The sequence below is a fragment of the Cebidichthys violaceus genome, unplaced genomic scaffold (assembly GCF_023349555.1).
Source record: "Cebidichthys violaceus isolate CVI_PGR_0920_01 unplaced genomic scaffold, fCebVio1.0.p SCAF_25, whole genome shotgun sequence".
Taxonomy (NCBI): Eukaryota; Metazoa; Chordata; class Actinopteri; order Perciformes; family Stichaeidae; genus Cebidichthys; species Cebidichthys violaceus.
Window position 1 is genome coordinate 3,471,153 of NW_027176428.1, and position 26,552 is coordinate 3,497,704.

A 26,552-nucleotide genomic window follows, 5' to 3' on the forward strand; every position below is an offset into this window, starting at 1 on the left:
ATGCTGCTATAGAAGAGCGCTGCAGAAAACATTAAGAACAGCAGTACACAATACATTTTCTGCTGGGACTTTCACGCTGCATTCACTTTCTACTACATCCCCTAATTGCAATGTATACCAGAGAGCCGTTCCATGTTGGACACCAGCATACTTGTTGTTACTGACGCCTATGTTGTTACAACAGCAAAACATTCAGATAGGTTGCTGTCCAGAAAACACAAATCCAATCTGATCACTTGCAAATAACTTGCTTCTGTCAAAGATCTGATTTGAGAAACAAATTGGATTTGCCTGCAGTCTGAACGAAGCCTTAGAGAAAGTCCACTGTTGGATTTAAGATTGCGTGCCATTGTTGGTCAACTGGTGTGACAGCAGTGTGCCTGCATATAAATTCAACTCTATAATATCAAAAAACAGTCAGAATCAAACGCTTTAGAATAATTTATTAGGATTTTAAAATTGAAATTATCAGAAAAATAAAACAAGGAAAAAAAGAAAAGCAGTGTTGTAAAGCTTGGCGGGGGACAGCCCAAATCTTAAACTTTACCAGAGCTCTCATGTAGAGCAACAAGCTCCATTCAAAGCATTGGCCCTTCTCCTCACATCAACACAACAAAAGACATCATTAAAATCAATATACAAGGGGAACAAGATCTCAAAACAGAAAAATATAGTTTCTTTTTTTTTCTGAAAATAAGTCTTAATGCCGCAGAATTATCCACACGTCGTCTGCTTTTACCAATAATAGTACTATTTTCATTTGTAAGGTAAAAAATAACTTATTGCTTTATTGTAAGTTAAAAAGTTACAGTGTTGGTGTCCAGCAGTAGTTTTATGTCGTGTCCCAGACGGTCTGACAGAGAAACTACTGGCTGGATCAGGAAGTTTTCTGCTGTGCTGAACATCAAACAGGCTGCAGCAAGAAGGCTGAACAAACAGCCTACTTGTTTTTGCAAATGTTGAATTTGTTCCAACTTTTGGACTTCTCCTGCCAGCCAGTGGCATCTGTACTGAGTTCCTGTATCAGAGCCGAGTGGGAGCGAGACCCTGTTCCATTTCTGGTTCCCTGACCAAACCCCCTCTGTTCACCACTACACGGAGCAGCAACTTTATAGAAACAATAATATGTTGGTTTCAGAGGTGCAAAAATGTATTAAACCTAAATATGAAATGGGAGGGAGGCGGGGGAGGAGAGGAGCAGATGAGCCTCAATGGAACAGGGTGATCTTTTTTTTTTTCAGTACCAAAAAAAATTGGCAATCGAAATGCTCCTTCGTTGCCAAAAGTAGTTCCATATTACACCTTGATGTATGCGCACAAACACTCACTCACACACACCCAGACGCAATCACATGCACCTTCAACAGCGATAAGAGGACAGAACATGATTGTGATGTTTTCTACAATTGCTTCTCTGAGAATGTCCTTCATTTGTTTTCACGGTGGAGAACACCGTGTAAAAGAATATTTAAAAAAAGAAAACAATAAAAACATAAACATTAAGAAGTGAATCGCGCAAAAATATATATATAATATTTTCAAAAAAGAGGAAGTCAAGTCAAACCCCCACCCCGTGAACCCCCGTTTTCTCCTCCTGTGACACTTCCGTGGTCCGTCATCTTAATCTGAAGTAGTTTCTTGTGAAGATGCAAGAAATCTGGTTCTTGGTGATCAAATTATGAAGACAAAGTTGCTTTTTTCAAGAGGCAAAGCAAACAAAGTTATGAGATTGTGACAAAACTTTAACTGAACGGATGTGCCAGACTAACTCCTGGAAGTTGTATTTCTCAACAGCTATCGTTGAGGGCTGGAGCCGACTGGCCAACGACGTACACATACTATCATATGCATACCGATAAAAGTAGTGAGATGACCACACATAGTAGTAGATGACAGCCAATCAAATAGCAGTTAACCCTTTCAAACCAACCAATGACATGCGAGCTGGTTCGGTAACCCCCCCACCCCCCACATCCCAACGTCTATGTACAATATCTTACAGGAAGACATAAAAACATTGCTTTAAAACCAATTACAGAATAAAATACCTTACAGATTATCATTATTATGTCAATATTAATAACAATATTACAAAGGTTTTGTTTTTAAAGACTACCAAAATATACATTTTAGTTTGTTTTTTTTCATGTTTCCGCGATGAGTTAAAAAGTGGACTTTGTTGATTTTGTTCTTCCTTTGTTAAAAATGGTTTTCAGACAAAGACCCATGTCTCACGGTTTCTTCTCTCTGTTCACATCAGCAACGGCTTTGAAGGATTTCATGATGAAACGACATATCACATTGAAATAAAATAATAATAATAAAAAAAACAACTTACAATAGTCCTCTGTGGCTTTGTCAAAGATGACAACTGGTCCTCAGAGATTTTTTTTTTTTTTTTTTTTTTTTTTGCAGTTTTCTTTTCTCAGCTTCAGAAGAAAATAATGGATAACAAAGGGGGGGGGGGGGGGGGGGGTGTCTAGTTATAACACTACATGAGGACAAAAAAGGAGAGACGGGGGAAGTTATGTTGAAGTGAGATTAGTACAGCAAAACAGAGTTCAGGATTTCAAAAAGATATTCAGTCGGTGGGTGGAGCCACAGGGAGCCAGTAGAGCCTGTGGCCGGCCAATCAGGTTGTGCCATCAGAGGGCAGCCAGCATTCTGATTGGCTCATCAGCAGAAGAGAAGGCCCTCCCAGCTTCAGTGACCTGAGTCTTCTCAGTGGTAGCCATTAGTGAATGCAGTAGCAATCAGCGGGCCCTGGGGGTACATAGACAAGAGGGGATACACTTTCTATTAGATTTGTGAATAATACGTGCACCCATGCATGTATTGAAGTGTGTGTGTGCACTTTGGTAGGGCGTATGACCTACCCCTAGACCGTGACCAAACCCTGTGCTGGGGGCGGGGCTAGCGGCGCTGATGTAGCTGCCGACTCCTGAGTCCTGGTTGGCTGCAGCATACAGTTCAGCCATTGGTCCAGGGCTGCTGGTGCCCAGGAAACCAGCTGTGCGTGAAGGGGTGGAGCCTGAGAGATGGAGAAGACAAGTCAGGCTTCAGCACTAGAGGGCTTCACACACACACACACACACACACACACACACACACACACACACACACACACGTCTATAAATACTCCTTTATTTGTCCAAGCAGGACCATGTACACACATTCTACCGAAGGCAAGTATATGCACAAGTACACACATTTTTTTGTCTCAGCACACACGTACCTCTAACTACTGCAGCTGCAGCGGCTGCTGCCATTGGTCCATAAGCAGTCAGGGGAATGGCTGAGGGTTACAAACAAACAAAATGATTGCATTGTCATTGTGGATGGCTCTCACATCACATCATGAGTCACGATCTACAGCTCAGTGTCGGTTGACTTGACATCTGTGCAAACATCTGTCATCCGATTTAAATCCAGCTGGTGGAGGGAATCAAAACCATAACATTCAATAAAATCTGACTTTACATGTTTTAAATAAGGAACTAAATAAAGCTCATGATAACAACAAGGAGGATGACAACTCAAGTACAACTCAGATCCACTAGATGGCAGTGTACAGACAGAGCAGCATGAGCAGCTTGGAGATGCAGGGGCCGTATTCACAAAACATCCTAAAGCTTAATTAAAGCAGCTCCTAACTGGCTGAATTAGGAGAAACTGTGAGAGAAGATAGAAGCAGTGAACACCTGTTCATAGTTAGTCAAATTGATCATTTTATTGAAATCTAGTTGAATTAGATTTTTTATTTCAAGTGTAATTTAATTAATTCAATATAATATACAGTTAAGTATGTGTTTTAATTGAATTTCAAGTTTGACATATTTTTTGTTTAAATTAACTTTTTTCTTAGTTAATTTATTTCTTAATTTAATTATTTTTTTATTTATTATTCCAATTTCATTTTTCAAATTAAATTCAAATGATTATTATTATTGTATTTTTCATTTAATTTATACATTCTTTTTCCTGCGCCGGTTGTCATAAGAGGAATTTCTTTGCTAGAAACCTTTTAAGACGACTAGTGGTAAGATATGCCACTTTGTTGATACAACCAGAGGATTCACAGACAGAAGGTTTCTTGTCATTTTAAAGGATCATTTGTAGAATCATGTGCCTTTTTGTGCCAAGATGCGTTTTCAAATCCGCTAAAAAAAACTTGACTGGAATAATTGCAGGAAGCATTTTTTTTGCCTTTTTTATCCCCTAAGTTAATTGGTCCACTGATCTAGAAAACAAGTTGACGATCAAAGGCTTTGTCAGTTTTCATGAAACCTAAATGAATAGTTTGACATTTAGGTGATAGGCTCATTCACTTTCTTGCCAGCAATTTCATTTGACTCTTCTGTGCTAAATAGCTTTTTTCTTTCTTTCTTGGGGTCCTTGGAGGAATGAGGAGCTACTGACCTGCCAGCTCAGCGGGGTGGGATGATGTCAGGAGGGGGGTCCTCTCTAAATGGAATTCTAGAAACAGAGAAGGTCAAGAGAGAGCGCTTTGTAAATACAGTCACCATCCGCCGGCCAGACTACAAAGTCACACACACAGACATTTGGCCACAGCAGAACGCTACCATGGACGCACAAGCACAGAAAGTTCAACATCTACTGTGAGGACAGGCAGGAAGGTAGGAGCAAAGGAAGAGGGGGGGGGGGGGGGAGGGGGGGGGGGGACGACCGCCAAATGAAAGGAGGTTCCGAAAGTAGATCAAATAAACACAAGAATAGAAAGAGAAAACATTGAGACAATTGAGATTTAAGACGTATGGAGATATTTTGGAAAGAAAGGCAGGAACAATTTAAATAATTTCAGATGCTATTAAGTGTGCATGTTCTTGTAGTTTGTAAACATCAACTACATGCTACAGCCTGTATCGTTCAAACTTACTTCTCTTCCTGTTAGAAGACATATAAAGAGTGCAAGACATGTTAAGATGTATGTGGACTAACCTGGGAATTGATAACCGGGAATTGTGTAACCAGGAGCAATTCCAGAGTAACTGCGGCTAGTGTAGGTAGTAGTCTGGAAACCTGGGTAGCCTGTTGGAAATAATAATAATCATAATAATCATCAGTTTAGTTACCGTGGCTGAATAAAGAGCCAAGAAAACATAAAGACACAAACTTCATGAAATATAATTGTTCTCGGTGACGTATGACGGTTAGCATCAGCTACGATCGAACCAGATGTTAATGAGTTAACATCTACAGCCGATTCTGAGATGACGGGGACTACAATGCGGTACAGTGTGAAATGTCCAGGAGGGGGAGCCAAACCACCACAAATGACACACGTTGGGTTGTTTTTCCCAACGAGGATGCTTTCAAACCATATTTCACTCCAGTGTGTAGAGCTCTATCGCCCTTCAGTCTGTGACCTCTACATTTTTTACATCATAGATGGTCGTTTTATTCACGAGAGATGAACATCAGCTCAGATATTCATTAACACAATCAAGAAGACAATTTCAGTTCAAGTGAACTGGATTTTTTTCATGAACATTTTATGGGTTTAAGTGAAGAAATAAAAAAAATGTAAGGAGCCACAGAGGACATTCCTAACATGGCATGAGTTTAGTTTTGTATTACAGCATAAAAATAAAAACTGGTCTAGACTAAAATGTACATAAAATGTAGCCTTAAAACCTCTCTGTTACAGCCTGAAAATAGGCCTATATTTTGACTAATAACCCAAACTACCCTTTAATTTAAACAGTTAAATACATAACAAATTATATAAAGACATATTTGATTAAAAAACTACCCACTAATGTCAATGTTTATGTTATTTTTAGCTTCTGCTAAACAACAACACCTACTGCTTATGAATAAAACCTTTAAGGAGACTTCAATGTATTTGCTATATCTGATTTTGAATCTTACCCAGCATGCCGATGCCCAGCATGAAGGCATCCATCCCATAGGGCATCACTCTGGAGCGACCTCTGGCTGAACCTGTCGGCGTCATCACCTCCTTGGGCTGAGCCTTCTTGCACTCCACCTAACAGGAAACCATTGTTCATTAATACGTTCAGTAAAAAACACTGAGCTATGGACAGAAGTACACAACACACCTGGGCAGTAAGACTAAAAGCTGCTCAAACAAATGAGTAGATAATGCTTAACACTGTGATATAAACCACACATGTTCAATAGTTCTTCAATGGAAACCTGTAGGTTGTTGAAATATGTTGCTGTTGACATGCGTACCATTTTGTTGTTGATCTCATGGAAGTGGATCTCACACACTTTCTCCACTACGTCTTCATTCTCAAAGGTGACGAAGCCAAAGCCTGCAAGACACACAAACAGACTCTTATTGCAACACTTGACATCTCTGAGTGTTCATAATTGCTGTGGTCAGTGACAAAGATGCTTATACCAATAAAGAATGGTGGAAAAACACAGAATCTACAAAGAGTATGTTTTCATGCAAACATTTGACCACATTAAATATCCCAGAAACTTTTTAAAACTCTACAGTGGATTTAAAAAGCCATTTCTAACACAAGGAGCTAAAAGACATCAGAGCAGGCCTTGCGTGGCCAGCCTGTCAATCAAGCAGTTGGCATCATGGGGGATCTGGGATGGGGCGTGGTTCACCAAAAACATTAGCCCAGATTTATCATCTTCTACCAATTATCACACTCAATTTATCTCACTCAACTCTACTCTTTTCCTTCACTTGTCTCATGAAGTCACATGTAACCACCCTGACCCTGTATAGGGTACAGAGATATCTCACATTCTTTTGTTTTTCCATTTCACTTGAGGAAAAATCTGCATTTTTGTTTTTGTTTTTGTGGAAGTTCACCCGGTGACTCTATCACGCTGTTTCTCCTTTCATTAATGAGGACATGTTTGTAGGTGTCCCCACTTAGTGTGTCGACACATATTAACATAATGTGTGTGTGTGTGTGTGTGTGTGTGAGAGTGTGTGTGTATATCATAACTCTGCATACGTACCTCTGTGTCTGTTGGTTGTTTTGTCAAACATAAGCATGGCATCATCGACCTGTGAGAACGAAGCAAAGAATGGATGAGCTTCGACATATTAACACACACACACACACACACACACACACACACACACACACACACACACACATCATTACACAGCATGGGGTGCCATTGTCCCTCTTTAGCATTGGAGTAAGAGGGGAAAACAGATGGAGAGGGTGGAGAGGGAGGGGTGACAGGTGACAAAGGAGAAAAGAAAAAAGAAAGAATGAGAGAAAGAGGGAGAGAAGGGAGGAGAGCGATGGGGAAATGAGGGAGTCGGGGGTGGGGGGGGCTGTTTAAAAATAAAATGAAATACAATCTATCAAGGTGAAAAAGAAGTGAATGTTTCCCTTCTCGAGGCGCTGGAGGAAATTCTTTCCCATTCTTTGCTCGGTCTCTTGTCTTTCTCCTGAATTCTCACAAACTCTGTCCTGCTCTCTCTCTCTCTCCCTCTTTTTTTCCCCTTTCATTCGTTCACCCTTGCTGTCTTTCTTTCCCTCTCAACAAACTTTACTATTCCCATGGAGACCCTGTAAAGAATTTCAATTAGAAAAACTTGCCCCCCCGCTCCCTCGCAAACTAATTTCAATGAATAGAATGGAGGGAAAGGAGAAAAACAGAGGGAGAGAAAGCATGTAACAGAAAAGGAGAAAAACTGATGAATCATAGGAGGTGAAGTTTTGATGGAGGATAAATGAACATTTTGGATCAGAGAAAACAGAACAAAGTGAACGAGTGTCTTTGTCAACACGCTCTCCTTTCATTCTTCTTCTCCCTCCACTTTCCTTTTTGCACTCACTCCACTGCCTATTCATATTCCTCCTCTTCCTCCCCCCTCTCACCCTCTCTCCTCCCTCCCTCACTTGTCCTTCACTGGCAGGAAAGTTAGCAGCTTCTGCTGAGCTCTGATGGCTTGAGGAGAGAGAGAGAGAGAGAGAGAGAGAGAGAGAGAGAGAAGGAGGGAAGCCAAAGGCCTGGGATTGCTGTGTTTTCTGTTGTTCGTACCGAAAAGAAAAAAAAGGATTGCAACAACATTTACAAAAATCTGCAACACAGATCTTCCTACATCACATGCAGCCATGTGGAGTATGACTACATGGCTATTTTCAATAGGCAGCAAGCACTGAAACTCAAACTAGTGTAACATGAGTGCCAGAGGCCTCTGGATGACCAGGCCACCCGATTTCTAACCTTTACTTGAGATGTGAAACATCCGCATCTTCTAGTTGAGATTACGCCTGTGCGAGTGAAAGATTTTTAGACTTTCCTTGCTAAATGATGAACACGGAGAGGATCATGGTTGCTTCTACAACCTCCCTGACCCTTTAAACTCTCCTCCTTGTGCACCGATAGCTTTGACACACACACACACACACACACACACACACACGCAGACACACACACAGCACCCCCTCCTCTCTCTGTCCTTCATTCAGTTTTTGCCTGCCTCCCCTCCTCTCCTCTCATGCCTTCCACCCTTCCGGTCGTCCAAACTCAATGACACAGCAGAGAGCCAGGGAACAGGACAGTAAGTAGACAGCTGCAAGCCAACATGTTATCATAAGAGTAGAGTTACACGCACAGCTAGCCCCCCCACCCCCGTTAGCATTAGCAACATCTATTCGGGAAGAGATGGCCGACGGTTAGCGCTGCCAGTCCGAGGAGCTTTAGAGCTGCGAAGCCACATCTTTGAAGCCAGAGTAAAGATAATATGCTGCACAGTCATGCTAATGTGGTTCATCGTATTGTCTTCCATTAGAACATAATGGCGTGCTGATTTGAAAAATATTCCGTCACGTGTGTGAGCTTATGCTGTGGTCGCACACCAGCCCCTTGCCCTTGCCAAAACTAATAAGAAGACGATCTCCGATGTCCACTGCCCAGGGTGCTGTAAGACAATCTGATTGGATAGCCGTGGGGGTCTGAGATTGGCTTAGAGGCGGCTCAGTCACTAACTAGTCAGCATGCATGCAGAGAGTGAAGAGAAGTTAAGGTCATATTCTCATGAAGTTCTGACATTCTCAGATGTACCGAAACGAGGGTCAGCTGTGATCATACGCGGCTTTCCGAGGGAAGCATTAAAAATATCCAGGTTTTAGTGAAGCGTGCAGCTATTGTCTGAAGAACAAGCGTTTGCTGACAAGTTCATTACACTTTCTGCGAGATTATGAAAGGTGGCATTCACATTTTTTTTTTCCCTTCTGTCTCCTCACATCTCCCTCTTTCATTCTCCCCTCTCTCTCTCTCTCTCTCTCTCTCTCTCTCTCTCTCTCTCTCTCTCCAGCCATCGCTCTCTAAACAGGCCAGCAGACAAAGTGTTCAGTCAAGCCTCCTAATCGCCAGCTCACATGGGTGAGTGGAGTCCCAACTTTTCCCGTCTGCCCTGTCCATGCTGCATTTTTCATCTTATCCACTCCTTCCTTTGCCTGCTGCTGGAACCTATTCTCTCACTTGATTTCAGAGGAGGGATTTTAATGGTAGTTTTTCATGGAAGGTACTTTCAGGAATGCGGTGCAGAGAAGCTGGATAAAAAAAGAATGAAAAAAGGGATTTCCTTCAGGGTTACATATAATTGCACTGTATGACCAAACTGCCTGAAATGCTAATTATCAAATTACCTAATTGCATGCCTGATTACCAGTAAAAAACGCATTTCTCGGGCTCTGCCTTAAGCCCAAAACAAGGGAGGGGTTTTCAACCCTCTACCAGGTTGAAGGGGATTGCAAGACCTCAGGATTCAGGCTCATTTTTCCTACAAACATGGCTGCTGGCATGCTGTAGTCCTATTGCCCTTAAGACATTTAGCAAGAGGAGCTCAGATTTGTATGTCTTTGACTCCTCGATTTGTGTCCACTGAGCAGCCATTTCAGTCCGGTCTGATGAAGTTTGTGTAGGTGTGCCTTCAGAACTACACTCAAACAAATAAACTACTTCATGTATCAAAGAGAGTTGCTGCAAATGTATAGTGCATTCTGTGTTTTCCTTTGCGAGGCGGTGCCACAGTATGAAAATAAACAGGACACTGAGTCCTACTCCATCCTAACCTGCACCTTGTAACCAGGCTCAGATAATAAACAAGAAATACCTCCCGCTCAGCAGGAATGCACTGTGGGATTGGCGCTATCCATGATACAGCTTTGGTCTCACGTGTCCAAACAGTCCAAATATTCCCTCATCCTGCGGAGGGAGTGTTGTCTCAGATATGAGTGTCTGTGATCACCGGGGAGAACTGATTCGGCACAGAGCTGCCATTTTATAAAACAGGCAACATGACACATGTCTCAACATGCACCTTACAGTGACTTATAGTGCGATGGTCACACACACACACACAAACATGGGCTCCAGATCGAACAGGACCCAGAATTAGAAGACATTGTGCGAATTAGAACTAGCACCTGAAATGCGGTGATACCCTTAAACATGAGTCAGAGGCCAACTGAGAGAAAACACAGCCAGACACGAGGCAGAAGGCGGTTCGTGCTGTTAATTTCTTCCGATCCATTAGGCCTACGTTCTGAAGCGATGTTCATTTTCAAACTGTCTTCCTATTCACACCAACAGCAGAACCACACACTTAATGTTTGTGACAACTGGATCACTGGCCGCGAGTCTTACAGTCAGTGCAAATGTATGCAAGCCTGCCTCCCGTCGCAGACACGGCGATGCCACTGTAACACTCTCATGCACGCACACACCCTTCTTTCCATTCATGCAAATGCACACTTCTTACACATTTTTTTTTAAAGGAAACAAAAAAAACACCCCACTGGATTACAGTGGGACAATGGGCGAAAGCAGGTCACCACGGCAACAAGCAGAGAGGGACTGGAGCAGGGTGTGTGTATGTGGGATGGGAGGGGAGTTGGTGTCTTAGGTGGTGATTTTGGGTAAGGTGGGGGGGGCTGTTACAGAAGCAGCTGTTGCATTTGATTATTAATACTGAAGAGCCTGAAGTCCCCTCAAAGACACTCCCAAACCCCCCAAAGTGTAGTTAGCTAAAAAGTAACCCAGCATTTCATGCCTGATGGACACTTTGATACATTTATGGCCCATCAGATTGGTGTTTTCTCCTTTCATAGTCCCTTTTCCTCCTCACTATCTCAACATTCCTACTTCTCTCTGCCCTTCAACCCTTACAAACTCCCCTCCCCTCTCGCTCTACGGGGGGTTGCTTCTTCCCTTTCAGTCCCCCACCATCTCCCTCCTCTCGCTGTTTTTTTTTTCCTTCCTCCCTCTCCCCGGCCACTCATCTGTCTCCACAGCATGTTTGCCTTTCACCATTATTTCATTCAAAGGAGCTGAGCAGGACAAATGAAGAACCCCCAAAACTAAGATGGGATTGTAAAAGAGCAAAACAGCCAACAAAAGAGATAAACTAACAAACTAAACTCATACTGTAGCTATCAGAGAAGATCATCAATGACCAAAGAACATTTTATTTCCTTTCTTTTAGTTTTTAGTCCTTTCTTTCTCTCTTTCAGTCCTCCCCAATTAACCTAAATGTTTGCGGTTTATTCTCTGAAATTAGGCCCATTTTGCCTCCATCAAATGAAAAGGGAAAAATAGAGTAAAAAAAAGGAGCAAAGCAAGCTTTTCAAAAGCCGAGAGATAAAGGGATATGGACAACAGATGAATACAATCTATCAAAGGTGCACAGTCCATAAGAGTGGTGATTCCCAACCAGGGCTACAGTACTTGTACCCCAGGGGCTACTTCTGCTGTGGCCGGTCAGTAGGTGGACAGATTGTGGAGTAGCTCAAGTAATTTGATAAAAACATATATTTCGATTTCATCTAAAAAAAATATGACGACATATTGAGTCAGCTTTACACCTGAACAACACAATTTACAACTAAGAGTGTGTAAACAACAAGTGAGCAGAGAAGCATAGATAAACATTTAACGTTAAATAAAAGTGATGGATGAATAGTTGAAAATGTAACTAATAAACTGTTGATTGGAATTGAATTTATTGCAGTAGCTAAAAGAAGCCTAATTGTTGAAGTATTGAACACTAGTTATTAGTTATGGATAAACATTTGAAATAGTTAGCTAGCGGACAAACAATTGAAATAGCTAATAGTGCCACTCCAGGTGGTAGTGGTACAAATGCAAACTTAACAATTATCATATCCACTTTTATATCATTATAATTATTATGATTTGATAATAATTCTAATCGTTATAATACTCAATTCAACATGCTGTTACGGGACTGTTGATGAAAGGGTGCTTTAGTTCAGTCTGACACAAAAAAGTTGGGAGCCACTTCACTCGTGAATCTGAAAGACAGGAGCTTATCCCAGAGTGGGATACCAGATTTGTGTATGTATTACCTTTCCAAACTGGTCAAAGTAATGCTTCACATCTTCGATGGTGGTATTGACTGACAGTCCTCCGACAAAGATCTTCTTTGTCCTGGTCACCAGCTAGAAACACGGAGGAGGAAGAAGAAGAAGAAGAAGAAGAAGGCATCGTTTACCACTAATCACATTAGGCAAGGGGGTAGATGCTGGTGATAGAGAGACTTTGTGTTTGTTGGTGTTTATCTAATCTCTGAAAGTTTCTGAAAGCTCTTTGGGGCATTCAACCTAATTCACTTCAGTTTAAGGTCGGTTACATTTTAGGCTTTGAGGGGTGTGTGCGTGCGTGCAGGTGACTACCGTCAGGCATTTGTCTAGGCATTCATTTGTGTGTGTGCCAGGATAAACGTGAGTGTGTGTGTGTGTGTGTGTGTGTGTGTGTGTGTGTGTGTGTGTGTAAGATGTTGGCTGCTGATGGTTGGGGGTTGGGTGGGGTCAGGGTTAGGGGGTCACGGTGTCAGGCTGGACAAGTGGATTGCCGCTCATCTTTGGTCACTTGCCTGACTCTAATCCCAGCCAACCAGGACTGAGCGATGAGCAGTGACACATGACATCATTACTACTCGTCCTTGCGGTTAACCCATTACGGGTGCACTCACCTTCGGCTGAGCCCGGCGGGGGAACGCCACCTTCGGGTCGATCTGTAGGGGAGAGACGAGTTCAGATGAGTTTTAAAAAGGGAAAAGTAAAACATTTCTGTTCTTCAAATGACGTCCCCATTTCAAGACATCCCGCTGTGGATTTGACTGCAGTTGTGACGATCGATGAACGGTGACAATTGTGACAAGTCGGCACTCACGAATTACAGAATTCAGAGGATTCTATAAGAAGTGAGACGTTGTTGACTCTTTCTTTACCTTCTCAATGTTGGAAGGCACACAGTTAGTGTAAATCATAATAATTGCAAATTCAACTTTTTTTATCTGGCATTACTAAAACACAATATGTGAAAAAGTATGAAAGAGAAATGTATCCAAACAGAAAGGCATTGTTATTAAACCAAAGGAAGGAAATATTTTATATTTTATAGATGGTTACATAGCTATGTATTATTAAATTTACAATATTTCTTTAGTTTGTCTCTGAGACCACAAAGAGAAGTAATGTGTCTTTTTTGTTAAACATGCAATGAGTTCCAAATCATTTTGTGAGCTGTTATAGAGGGCACAGGGTTACGAATATTGCCGTTTTAAACGGGTTAAACAATTGAACTTGCGGTCTCATCCGAGACCGTGAGGCAGGCCTTTTCTTACCCAGGGCACCCCCCATTAGAATGCATCCCTCAGCTTAAGTTCATTTGAGCAAAGACACTAAACCTCTACCTGCTCCGGATATGTTGTTCAGTAACTGATCATGTGCTAGTGTTAACGGAATTTCGCTCTGGGCACCAATGAATTATCACACTGTTAACTAACTAGAATTACTTACGACACAGAGCCTCTAAGTCTGGGCCCATCTGAAGGCCTGCAAGTCCAGAAATAGAACGTATGCTAATCTGCGAGTATGTATAGTAGACCCTTGTTTATGCAAGCCCCAAAAAATCCCAAAACACCAGCCAAACAAACAGGCGTAGGGAACAAAATACACAGTGAGACGTGAATATGTACATTCTCTAAATTGTGTGTTGGGACACTAAATGCATCTTAGCCACATACTAGACCGAGCAGGGCAGTCTGGCATCCAAAATGAGCATTTAATATGCTGAATACATTTCAGACGGATATATATATATTTTGTAAAGCTCATAAATCCAGACAACCTCCATTTTGGATTAGCCAGTTTTGACTGTATCCATATTTCTCCCAAGTGGAATGTCTCCACAGTGGTCAAGGTTACAGATAAAATTAGAAGCAAATGAGTTTTGAATGAGCTGGCCTTTAATAATGCTAAATATGCAAAGCCTGGCCTGGCATTTTAAATTTGTGAGGAATCTCGTGTTATTCTCACTCAAGCCAACGAGAGAGATGATTTTAGGTCACAGGACCTTGTAGTGTATTATGGTCTTAGAGTTCCATCTTTGTTCTAATAATTGGATGTGTGAAGTGAAAGCCCTAGTGTCTCACACAGCCGCTATCAGAGGTATTGAATTGATATTGGCAACTAAAAGGGAGCCTATCAAAAGGCCAGAAATAAGTACTTTTAACACGAACAATACACACAATACAAATGAGAGTGTTCATTCAATATTCTAACAATCCTTTCATCTCTTTCCTGCGATGATTCCCCGCTTCTGATGACAAACCTACTGACAAAAATATCCCACGAGGACCTTTAAGTACCTCAGATTTAACACTGCTTTGAGAGCACGGCGCTGTGTAACTAAGATGCAGCTGCAGCGTCCTTGGGAGGGATTGCAGAAGGTCTTTGCACCTTGAAGTGGGACACAAAGACAAGAGGAGCCGTGTCACCTCCAGCTGGTCTGAGCACAAAGACAAAGGTGACAAGGACACGCAAAGCCACCGGCAACTATCGGCAACAGCAGTGCAACAACAGAGCGCCCTCACAAACGATGACAACACAGCATTTCTTACTAGGCCAAATGTAACATAATAGGCTTCGTACTCTATGATTATTACCCATACAGTGACCTTACCACCTGCTTTTCATCAGAAAGATGACAGCAAAAGACACAAATACTGTAAATGGCAAGTGCCGACGAAGCCATTTTTATATAATTCAAGTCTCCCACTTTACAGTACGAGTTGAGTGCACCTGTACACCTGAAAAAAAAAATCTTGTTTTCAGGCTGTACGTGTATTTCATGGCAGAAACACAACAAGCGATAATAATCAGTAACAAAAGAAAGGAGAAGCTGCAGTGACCGAATAACACTTGAAGACTCCTCCACGAGGCAGCAATGTTCCTAGTCATGATTAAATATTGTTGTCTTGTAAATACATATTTTTCTACACCTCCTAACTTTACAAAACAGTCTCGGTGTAAAGTGGTAGGGAATTACGGCTGCTGAGAGGTGCCTTTAACTGTCTTAACAAAACTAGAGGGCAGGTGCAACCCTGAGGCCATTATGTGTCAGAGACACAGACTATGAGCTGACAATGACATCGATCAGAATCCAACTCTCTCGTTTGACAAAAGGCTGCAGTCGTGCACGTATACAGTAAATAATATATGCCAAAAATCTGTTTCCACGAGCCGAATGCACACAACCGCAGACATCCAAACAGCCTTTTCACTAATTTAACAGCATGTGGTGATTTTGAAAATCAGTCTCCTGTCAACGGGTGTTTGTGAGATACATTTCTTCTTCAATTCTGTTTGGAAACAGACATTTGTGGGTGAGGCGTGAGTGATCAGTATATGTAGATTATATAAAAAAAATTATATACAGTAAATAGTGATATACTTTCTTAAAACTTGATTGAAAAACTGAGTATTATACAGTAAATGAAACACTTGACATATCAAAAAACATCATCACATTGATGCAACAATCTTGTTAATGCAATGTGGTCTGACACATTAAAAAGACAGATTCTATGGTACAAACGGTGTAGAAAAATCAGTTGATAGATGTATGTCTCATCATATATATCATCATATCCACTCACATTTCACATGTTGTCAAAACACCATTATTTCAAATGCTTTTAAATCAACATCAGCTCTTAAAAAACATCCTAAAATACAGAAGGTTACCAACTAGACTAGGTTAGGCCTAATGCAATATCTGTAGTAGTGCTACTACGGCTACAGTCATGCCATGCTGTTAAAAAATCATTCCACTTCAGCGAAAAAACAGAATATATCTAACATCTAATTTCTAAATCTGGCTGTACTCAAAGGAAGGCTATAATGAATGAAAACTAAAGCATCTATCAGACTGGCGGATTAGCCTCGAGGAAGACAGATAGGCCACAAAGCAAAAAGTAAAATGACTTAGCCAGGTCACTGTTTGCAACACTCAGAAATAGCTCTTCGGAGGGTTGACATTTGAGAAGTGGCTCTGCGATGTAACAGTCCCAATCAACAGTGGTGAAAACGCGTGAATGGTGTTTAAACATTTGTAGGAAGAAAAAGCTGCTCTTCCCCAACTGACAAACGAAGAGTTATGACTGAGTGTTCTTGAAATGGTCTGACTAACATCCTGCTTCATGACATCCAACCTCCGCTCAATCTAATGTAGCGCAGTGACGGCAGAGCCTACAATATGATTTTAGTGGTTTAGCTTTCAAGACTAGACTAATCTACGACCAATAGTCACCTCGTGTGGCCCAGCACGTCCACCAGTGTTACAAACTGGAAAACAAAAAATCAAAATTGGACGTCAAATCAATGGGTAGATAAATAAGGAAGAGAGAGAGAGAGAGAGAGAGAGAGAGAGAGAGAGAGAGAGAGAGAGAGAGAGAGAGATAAATGAGTGTGAAAAGGAGAGAGCACGGGGAGAAAGAGAAGGCATTCATTTGGAAAACAGAGTCAGCCCATGAGAAAGTGGGCCTGTCCAGTGTGGCGGTGCAGCGGGGCCGTCCCAGCAGGCAGCCCCTCTGATTTCATTAATTAACAGGACAAAGAGTACAAAACAGATGGGCCCGTAGAGGAACTGGGGCTCCCGTGCTACCCCCACAGGCACACACACACACACACACACACACACACACACACACACACACACACACAACATGTAGCACACACATAAACACTAACACATGTATACAAAAGTGACGCATATATGTAATTAAAATAAGCAAGTAGACACACATACACTCTAATCCACCTCTACTGACAACAAGTGTATTGCCATCACACCGTCACATATAGACGCCTAAGCTCTGACACATTGGCCAATCTGCCAACACATTCTTGCAACAAAATGGCCCACACTGGTAAAAAAAAAAAAAAAAGGCACCACAGGCCGCCCCATTATGGCGATATAATCAATATAAGCTAAACAAAAAGCTATAAACAGAGGAGACAAAAGCAGTTGGCTTGTCAATGCATGCACGCAGGGTTTAGAGAGAGACTTGGTTTGGGCTCAGGCCAGCAGGGTCAATCTGCACAGCTGAACAATGGCACTGTAATTAGTTAACGAAGCTCACTAATGAGGACCCCCCCCACCCCCCTCCAACCCAACCCAACCCCACCCCTGTAACCCTGCTAGGGTGCCTCGTCAGGACATGTGGTGGTGGGTTTGTACACATGCGGCACAGAGAGAGAACCCTGGATCCACCTTCAGAGACGGTCTAGGCTTTATCACCGGATCTGAGGCCAAGCATGGACCTTCGGAAGCCCAATCCAGTTTGTTTGCCTCAATCGGATTAGTTCCTTTTCAGATCTATACTAATTACAGCACTGGGCCTCCCTCACTCTCCTCTCTCCTCCTCCACCTTCTCCATCCCCCATCTCCGTTTTTTGTCCACGTCAGCACTAACAGCTAATCTCCAGTCAGGAGCGAGGAGCTGGTGCAGGCGTCTGAACTCTCCACTAACCAGGTGTTAGACCAGTAGCAGACCGTGGTGCCAATGGTCCACAGAGGCTGGTGCTAACGTCTGCTGTTACAGTGCACATCTATAGAAAAAAGCAGCTATATTAGCGCCATGCTGATGAGCACCCCTGCACATTCACAGCCAGTTGTGCGAGCCAGAAGCAGCAATCACTACCTACCGTAACATGTTTACTTTGGTCTAAACCGAAAGTAAAGAATCTTCTGTATGTCCTTTATTTTTGCCATTCCCTTGTATAAAGATATGTTTTTCTTTCAGGTAATGTTTTTCAGGGTTATTTTGGACACTGCCCTTTCAAAAATAACAATTACTATATTACAAAACATAACACATCATCAAGTATAGTCTACTGTACTATTACTATGGCTTAACAAAATACTTTATTTATCATGAGAACAAAAAAGTGCACAAAAATCCATCACAAAATGACCAAATCTTATGTCAGAAATCGCCACAAACTGCCTTTGGTCTCATCTGAAAACTCTTACCCCGCAACTACACTACAAATAATAACGCACCAAAATCTAAACTCACCCTTTCCTTAATCCGAGTGAATGAGAAGTGGTGACGTTTCAGAGAATGTCTGTTCTCGTCCTTTTTTCTTCCCCGAGAAAACAAATACCAGTTGTGCCCTTCTTCTCTGTCCAGAGAAATACGTCAGCACACCGCTGCCCTGAGGCCGTACTCTTCCCCGACAGGAAATCTAACCTCCAACCGAAACAACAGCCTCGCTCTAAAAACAATAGACAACCTCGCATTTGTTGCATTTAAATTGTTAGCCCCACAGGTATTGACAGTAACTATATTGTTCTATCAGTGTTTGGTCTGCTGCCCGAGCTTTCTAGTGGTGGATTTAACCATATTGGATGTAACAGGACTGTAAATGTTTAATACCACTTAACCGGGGCATGAACCTTGGCTCCAGGTAATGTAGTTTACTTCTCACCTCCGTGTCCTTACACAGCACCCTGTTGCACTGATACATCCCTTTCATTCACTTTCCTCGTCTCCCTCCCTCCTGCTTCAGGCCTTGTAGTGTCTTTTCTCGGAAACCAAAGGCTCCGCATTAAAAAGAACAAAAAAAATCAGAGCATCGGATATTCTTCCTCATTCCGGGGAGGAATGTCCTTCTCACATCTCCTGCTGATCAAACAATAGCCATCCTCCTCTAACTACGGAAAGAGGGAGGGAGGGGAAACAGGGCCCAGGTGTGAGGGAGACACCAAGTGCATGGAAATAAATAAAGATAAAAAAAATAATTAAACTGGGACAGGTGTTGGAAACGTTACAGAGAGGTTGACACTGATCCCATAAAGCTACGCATGTTATTAAAAATATTTGCTCCAACACCACAGAATTTGACCCACAGTTGACTCTAAGCTTTGCCAAAAAAAAAAATACTATTGAAAGGCTTTATTCATAATTATTCATAAGCAAAAGCAAAGCCGCGTTGAGCCGTTGAGGAATGAGCTGTTTTGCTGTTCGGTGATTTTGAATCAGCAATATTTTACGTAATGTCGTAGAATTGGGCTATATGCAAAAAATAATAAAATAGAAAAATATTATTGTCTTTAACAATACAGCCCTTGCAAATATGAAAGCTGGACAAAAATCTAGGTTCTTATTCCCAAAACGGAACGACAAAATGGCAACCATAACCCTGTTTAAAACGCCTGGTTGGGTAAATGTTACCACAGTGTGCTTCCCCCACAAACTGCTGCCACAACAACCTGAGCAACCAAAGCTGCATTTGAGTGGTTAACATTATTATTATTGTTTAGCCTTATGCTGTATTTTGGTTTATAACAGGGCAACTCCTAACCCCACCAGTGGCCTGCCAACCAATGTTCACATAACACACACACACACACACACACACACACACACACACACACACACACACACACACACACACACATTGTCTGGCTCTGGCTTTTTTTCTTTCTTTTACCTGGGTTTAATAGGTAATATGACTCACTGAGAAACAGTAAGTTGCTCAGAACTTGCTCCCAAGCTTACTGAGAAAAAAACAGACAAATTACCAGCAGCAACACTTATTTTGTAATAAACCTCACAGCAACTGTGCAGAAAGATCCAACTTTGCAATTAAATTCCAACATTTGAAAAGCTCAGAGCACACAGATAATATCCCAATCGTAGACACACACACACACACACACACAGAAGATAAGTGTTTCTGTCATGATACAACGTTATCTGTGTGTGTGTGTGTGTGTGTGTGTGTGTGTGTGTGTGTGTGTGTGTGTGTGTGTGTGTGTGTGTGTGTGTGTGTGTGTGTGTGTGTGTGTCAGAGCTCTGCTGCCCAACCGAGCTGAGTGTCTTAAGTTAATGCAAAATAGCTCAGAAGTTGTTATGGAGACATAAATCCCATCAGGCTGTGCAGTTACTGCACTGTCTCCCGTGGCTAGCATCACCCCCAGCAACAGGCTTGCTCCAACAACTAACCCAACTCTACCTTCCTCCACCCCTGTGGGCTCTGCTGCCTCTCTGTGCCACCGATTTTCCCTCTCAAATGATCCTGTCGTTCGTGTGTGTGTGTGTGTGTGTGTGTGTGTGTGTGTGGTTAGGAGAGGCCACAAACTGACACACCCAGTCCCCATTTTTTCACAACGAATCTACATGACCAAGACAGCAACATTCACACCTTCACAAATATTAAAATCTGAGTAAGCAGCTTTTGACTCCAACGCAGGGATCCACACACACATCTATATGTCCTCGTAGTCACACGGCTGCTTGTGTTTCGCTACATTATGTAGCGAAACACGAGCGCTCTGTGACCTGTATCTGGCAACTGATTTTGTTTCATTTACCCACATTTTGAATCGTCATGTGTCAAGATGTGTAGGAGGGGAAATCACAGAGAAGCCCCTCCACCCCTGATCACAGTATAGTTGTTCAAACAAACCTAAATTCAACTAAGACTCAAGTGGACCTCACAGACTTCCTCCTGGCATCAGTTTGTCTGCCACAACTGTTTCCTTCCCTCAAAGTTTGTTCTCTCTGAGAGAGCTGCAACTAGAAAACTGGTGCTGATATTTTCTATGAAGAAAAAAAGAAACGTCTCCCTCTCTGCATAAAGCCTGTGAGGGGTTTAGTGTGTGTGTGTGTGTGTGTGTGTGTGGGGGGGGGGGGGGGGGGTCACCCCATTCAGGTCCCCCAGGTAACCATGGCGATGAAGACCAAGAAAGAACGCTTTCATGTTGGCGGCCTGAACCAGGATTTGTAGGGGGAAATGAGAGGGGGGAGGGGGGGGCTCAACTCCTCAACTTTACAAGCCATACGGTGGGAGGCAAAATGCACAGAGGGGGAAGAAAAAAAAAACATGCAACACAGATTTGAAAAAAAAGTTACCAAAGACAACTCTCTGGCAGCATCCAGCTCCTCAAAATGTTACAACTCACCGTTTTGGAATCCAACTCGTGTCTGTTTTGCGCCAAAACCTTCTCCACGCCGGCTTGTTCTGCGTATGTTACAAACCCAAACCCCCTGCGAAGGAATACAAAAATAAGAAACTCTTAAATGCAAACTCACAACATCTTAAAACAAAAAAGGGCATGGAAGAGGCATGAGGCATCCAGTGATAGGACGGCGGAGCGCACACGCCTCCTTCTTACCTCGACCGCTTGGTAACGGGATCCCGCATCACCATACACTCCTTCACCTCGCCAAATTTACAGAAGTACTCCTTCAAGCCCTCTGGAAAAAAGACAGCAAGGGGAGCGTGGTTAAATAAATCCATAAATCTGGTGTGACTTTTTTTATCCCCCCCCCCCTATAGGCCCCGGCGAGCTGATGTGCTGGCCGTGGCTGGAAAAAGAGACAATGGGGGTCGGGGCGGACCACGTTGTGTTTGTGTCCCCTCCGGTCCTCCAGAGACTGTACACGGGCTATCTGGCCATTCAGCATAATATAACCCATTAGGCCCTGCGGACCACAAACAAAGCTGCACTTGGTGACGATTGCTTGTTTTGACACGGCGGCCGGGCAGCGGGGTAATAACACGGGGCCGCCGCAACAAGAATAAAACTGTACTCGTGCATCAGCCCTGCGCTCATGGGTCTTAAAATAAATGAATGGAGTGCAACAATAAGGAAAAACAACATGCGCGCGCGCTGTGGGGCATCGACACGAGTCGAACTTCTGCTTTAAACGCTGAATAATCGATCGCTTTCACTATAGACGTCCTTCTGTTATCAAAGGACGCGAGGAGCGGACATGAAAAGGCAGACAAAGTCGTCGTATGCGTGGACGCGATTCCAGCGTTAATCTCTCCCCGCGTCTCGGCACGTCTAAATCCTAAGAGCTGATCCTTATTGAACAGGAGGCTTTGATTTGAACTAGTCACAGTGTTTCTCCTCAACTTCGGGAAGCCTCCCGTGTGTAATGTGGAAGATGTATGTGTACATGGAAGAAAACAGGAGCACACAGCAGGCTTTCATTCAGACTTATTAAAGTAGCGTGCGGGACAGCTCACCTTGTGTTGTCTGCCAACTCAGACCCCCGATGAACATTTTGCTGAATGAAGAGAAATACAAGCTGTAAGTCACACATAATAACACGCAGTCTTTCGAGCACAACACACGCACATTCAGTGGCGATAGGGGGGGAACCGGAGGAATTATGTGTAATATAGCATGAATAAAGTAAGAAGAAAGCATCGGCCATGTTGCGAAGTCACCGATCGGCCAGTCGCGCCGTTATAATCCCCTAGAGGAGGAAAAAAAATTAGAGGATTTTTTTCCAGATGATGGGGGAGAAGTTGCAATGTGGCCTTCTGGAGGAAGACCGAGATAAATAAACACACAAGAGGAGGAGGGGGGGGGGGACCGGCGGAAAGCAGCGGTGCGTTGAGTCTCCTTCGCTGAGTGGATCCATCCCACACATACAGAGACACACACACACACACACACACACACACACACACACACACACACACGCAGCGTGCTTGTCTTTTGTCTCGGCGCGGCTCCGCTCCCGCACTGAACTCAACTAAAGTCCAAGGTGAACTCGGGATCGGGGCCGAGAGGCGAGCAAAAAAAAAGGCCGGCGGAGGCTGTTACCAGGGGTCATGGGGGGAGTTGTCCGTGCCGGAGGACAGGCTGCTCTGGCTCCCTTCCGTATCCATTCCGCTCTCCGCTGGTATATTCCCGCACTGTGAGGCGAGGAGAGGCAGTGAGGCTCCGCTGCTGCTGCTGCTCCAGACTCAGGGGCGGGCAGCCGAGAGGGGAGGGAGGAGGGGAGGGGAGGGGGGTGGGGAGGTGGGGGTGGGGTGGCTGAAAGGAGGAGGGGTGAGCGAGGAAACACACACACACACATGCATACATGCATGCATGCGTGCACGCTCAGAGATAAGCTCCGCCTCTACCTCGTTTTCCCGTAGCCTACCCGGGCATAGGACCTCCCTCCCTCCCTCCTGCACGTTGCCTGCCTTTATTCATGCTGCCACTGGCGCTCTCTCTGTAGTGTTTCCCCGCCGTTCTTGTCATTGGTCGATTATAACAGCATGGCCCGTGAAAGCGTTTTGAATGTTTTTGGTGATGCACGGTAGCTTTTTCTCTATTGTTTTCATTTACATTTAAAACAGAGGGGAAAAAAAGATCTAAACACAAATTAGAAGACAGAAATAAAATCATACAGGCCCAACATGTGCTGTATGCACCCATGCAAGAAATGGTTTCTAATTATAGACTAATGCATTGTCACTCATTAGAAATTGCTCAGCATTTACCGTTTGAAAAAAAATAGTATTGCTGATGGAAAATGATGTCTTCCTATGGTGCCAGGTTAGGTCTCGGGTGAATTGCGGCATCTGTAACCAGGATACTTGATCCAGGATACTTAACTGTAGCCAGACACTAAGTTATATAAAACAGGATATGGATATGAAGTAATTCTTATAGTTTCAGATTGCATGGAGGACAACAAGGTCCTGTTTTCTGTTAAGTTATGTTATGAATATAATGTTATCTTACTGTAAGTGATGTTAAATGAGATGCAATGCAACCTTTTGTGGTGTGTTGTGATGTTATGAGATCTTATATGATGTGATCTTATTGGGTCTTATGGGATCTTATATATGACATATGTTATTATGATGTGACGTGAGTCATGGCGGCGTATGTGAGTTTGATGTAATATGATGTAATGTGATGTGATCCTATGATGTGATCTTATATGATTAATGTGGTATAAATAATTTCATGCAATGAGATATGATCCTATATGATGTCATGTAATGTGATCTCATTTGGTGTAATGTGATGTAATCTTATATGGGAGCTTATATAATGTAATGTAATGTGATATTATATGATGCAATGTGATGTGAGGCTATCTTATATTGGATCTTATACGTATATGATATTGTTATATATGATGCGAGTCGTGATGTGTGTGACATTATATGATATAGTGTGATCATATATGATGTGTTGTGATGTGCTTTTATTTAATGTTATGTGGTCTTATACAATGTGATGTGATGTGATATGATATGATATGATATGATATGATATGGATCTTATGGGCGTGCTATGTCATAGTGTGTGACAGTATGTGTGTTCATTACCTTTGCTCAGTCCAACTCTCACCTCACCCTTGTTCAGATCCAACTGTAATCCACCACACCTCATTTTCCTGTCATCAAATTAACCCCAATGCAGCCCTCTTTTTTGGTTTCCTCCCCACGCATCAATCGTCGTTGCCTGGTCCAACCCTCACACAACCCTGAGCCCACCTGTTCCTGCTGCCCAGCTCTCACCCTAATCCATCACATCCAAAACAGCTGTGATCACTCTCCATCCTTCATCCAATCACAGTTCAACCCTCATCTAAACCTGATGTTACCCAGTCGTCGTCCCCCCCCACGTGACAGGCCGTCCTAACCAGCTAAGTGGTAGATTAGCAGCATTCCCTCTAACTCAGCCTCTCTCTTGGCCAGACCAAGCCTGGTCAGCTGAGCAGTTTCGTCACATGCCTCAGCTGCTCTAATAAAAGTGAAACAAGTGCTCAGACAGCTATGTGAAATGCACTTGCTTAACTCATCAGATAGTGACCTTGACACACAGGGAAGCAAAATCCCACAGCAACACAAAATTCTCTTAATGAGATCATTCAGGCTTTGTTTCAGTTTTTTAGCCCTGATGAAATGTATCAAGCAAAGATTTAGTTTTCTGTAGTTTGGACAGGATGTAATTTAAATCAAACACCTGCTTGAGTGTGTGTGTGTGTGTGTGTGTGTGTGTGTGTGTGTGTGTGTGTGTGTGTGTGTGTGTCTGTGTGTGTGTGTGTCTGTGCATGCGTGTGTGTGTGTGTGTGTGTGTGTGTGTGTGTGTGTGTGTGTGTGTGTGCGTGCGCGCAGAACAAGTTAGGAGTGAGACTGAATCAGACCCAGAAATGAGCCCTTAAAAAACCCACTGCACCTGACTACAAGTTTTTGGTAATAATGAGTTAACATTCCCAGCACCACATGATGATCCGTGCATGTGCTGGTTCTGTGCAGGGTCTGTGTGTGTGTGTGTGTGTGTGTGTGTGTGTGTGTGTGTGTGTGTGTGTGGCAGTGGGGGAAGTCAGTGAGGGGAGGCATATCAGGGGGAGGGTGTGACTGGCCTGGTGGACCATAGCAAGAGAACAGTATGTAGGACAAGGCCCTGCACTAGCGAACCTATCCTGGCGAGAGCTATGGTTGGGCGTGCTGAACTTCTGCATGCATGATCAATGGCACTGAATAAAAAAGAGAGGAGGAATACAGCGGCATGGGGGAGGGGGAGGAACAAGTTAGAGCGATTTGAAAAGATACCGGTAGAATAAAGCAAAAACACTTGGCTTTATTTTATTTTTTATTTTTTTTAAACTCAAGTAAGTCAATTATTTGTAAGTGATCATTAAATTAAACCCAACAACTACAAGAGAGTGAAGAGAACAGTTAGACAACTATGTCTAGCGTTTCAGCAACTTTGGCTGATTTTTTTGATGGGCATAACATTTTTTTAGATTTTTTAAAATCTGGTTAAAGCAAAATCTACCAATGGAGGGGTTGGGGTTTTTTTGGGGGGGGGGTTGGGTGTGAGTGTGTGAGAGAGGTTTTCACTGCGCTCACATTGCACTTTTTACTCCTGCCTGTCCTGTCTCCCTCCCTCTGTCTTGTTGTCACTCTGCCCCCCTAAAACACTGCGATAGTTTGTCCGACCCCAGTCTTGACTGCTTTTGTTTCCTTGACCACAGCTGACCCAGAGTGGGAACACATTGTCTGTGGGTGACCTCTGACCTGCCAGGGCCTGGGACCTGCTCTCCACCACCCTCGAGGCCATTTGAAAGAGAGTTGAGTAAGGGGATCCCAAGAGAAAAGAGTTCGAAAGGCAACTTTTGACCATCTGAAAAGCTAGAAGCTTTCTTGTGGCTCCAACAGCTGTAAAGCTTTAGCAGCAGCCGTTTTTAGACCCAGAAGCCATCATTTGCATGCCATGCAAAATGTAAACAAGCAACAAGTAGCTCCAGGAAGACCTCGTTGAATTAAATGCAGATAATGAAAAGGGACACAGATGGAATGTTTGTTAATGGATCAAGACAAACAGAACAAGAAAAAAAAGGCTTTTAAAACGGAAGCCAGGAGACCGTTTTAAAGCACTCCATTTGCTGTGGGTGTTTTTTCCACCTGGCAGGTGGCGAGCCAAAGAAATCATTACATGAGAGA

General features: G+C 43.1%; 1 protein-coding gene across 4 annotated transcripts; it reads right to left on the reverse strand.

Moving 5' to 3' along the window:
- Window positions 1-426: 426 nt before the first annotated feature.
- On the reverse strand, window positions 427-23,063 carry LOC137879518 (RNA-binding protein Musashi homolog 1-like). Of its 4 annotated transcripts, none has more exons than XM_068720287.1 (14): window positions 22,921-23,063; window positions 22,335-22,375; window positions 21,475-21,556; window positions 21,262-21,346; window positions 12,977-13,018; window positions 12,351-12,443; window positions 6,976-7,024; window positions 6,220-6,302; window positions 5,893-6,010; window positions 4,960-5,049; window positions 4,420-4,476; window positions 3,236-3,295; window positions 2,877-3,031; window positions 427-2,763 (listed from the first exon to the last, which is right to left on the reverse strand). In XM_068720287.1, exons 1-14 carry the CDS (start codon window positions 22,983-22,985, stop codon window positions 2,722-2,724), a joined length of 1,062 nt encoding a protein of 353 aa, XP_068576388.1. In that variant the 5' UTR covers window positions 22,986-23,063; the 3' UTR covers window positions 427-2,721. The 4 variants fall into 4 exon arrangements, with proteins under 4 accessions (XP_068576388.1, XP_068576387.1, XP_068576385.1 ...); XM_068720286.1 differs by having other exon boundaries at window positions 427-2,796; XM_068720284.1 differs by lacking the exon at window positions 22,921-23,063 and having other exon boundaries at window positions 427-2,796; window positions 22,335-22,672.
- Window positions 23,064-26,552: the final 3,489 nt, after the last annotated feature.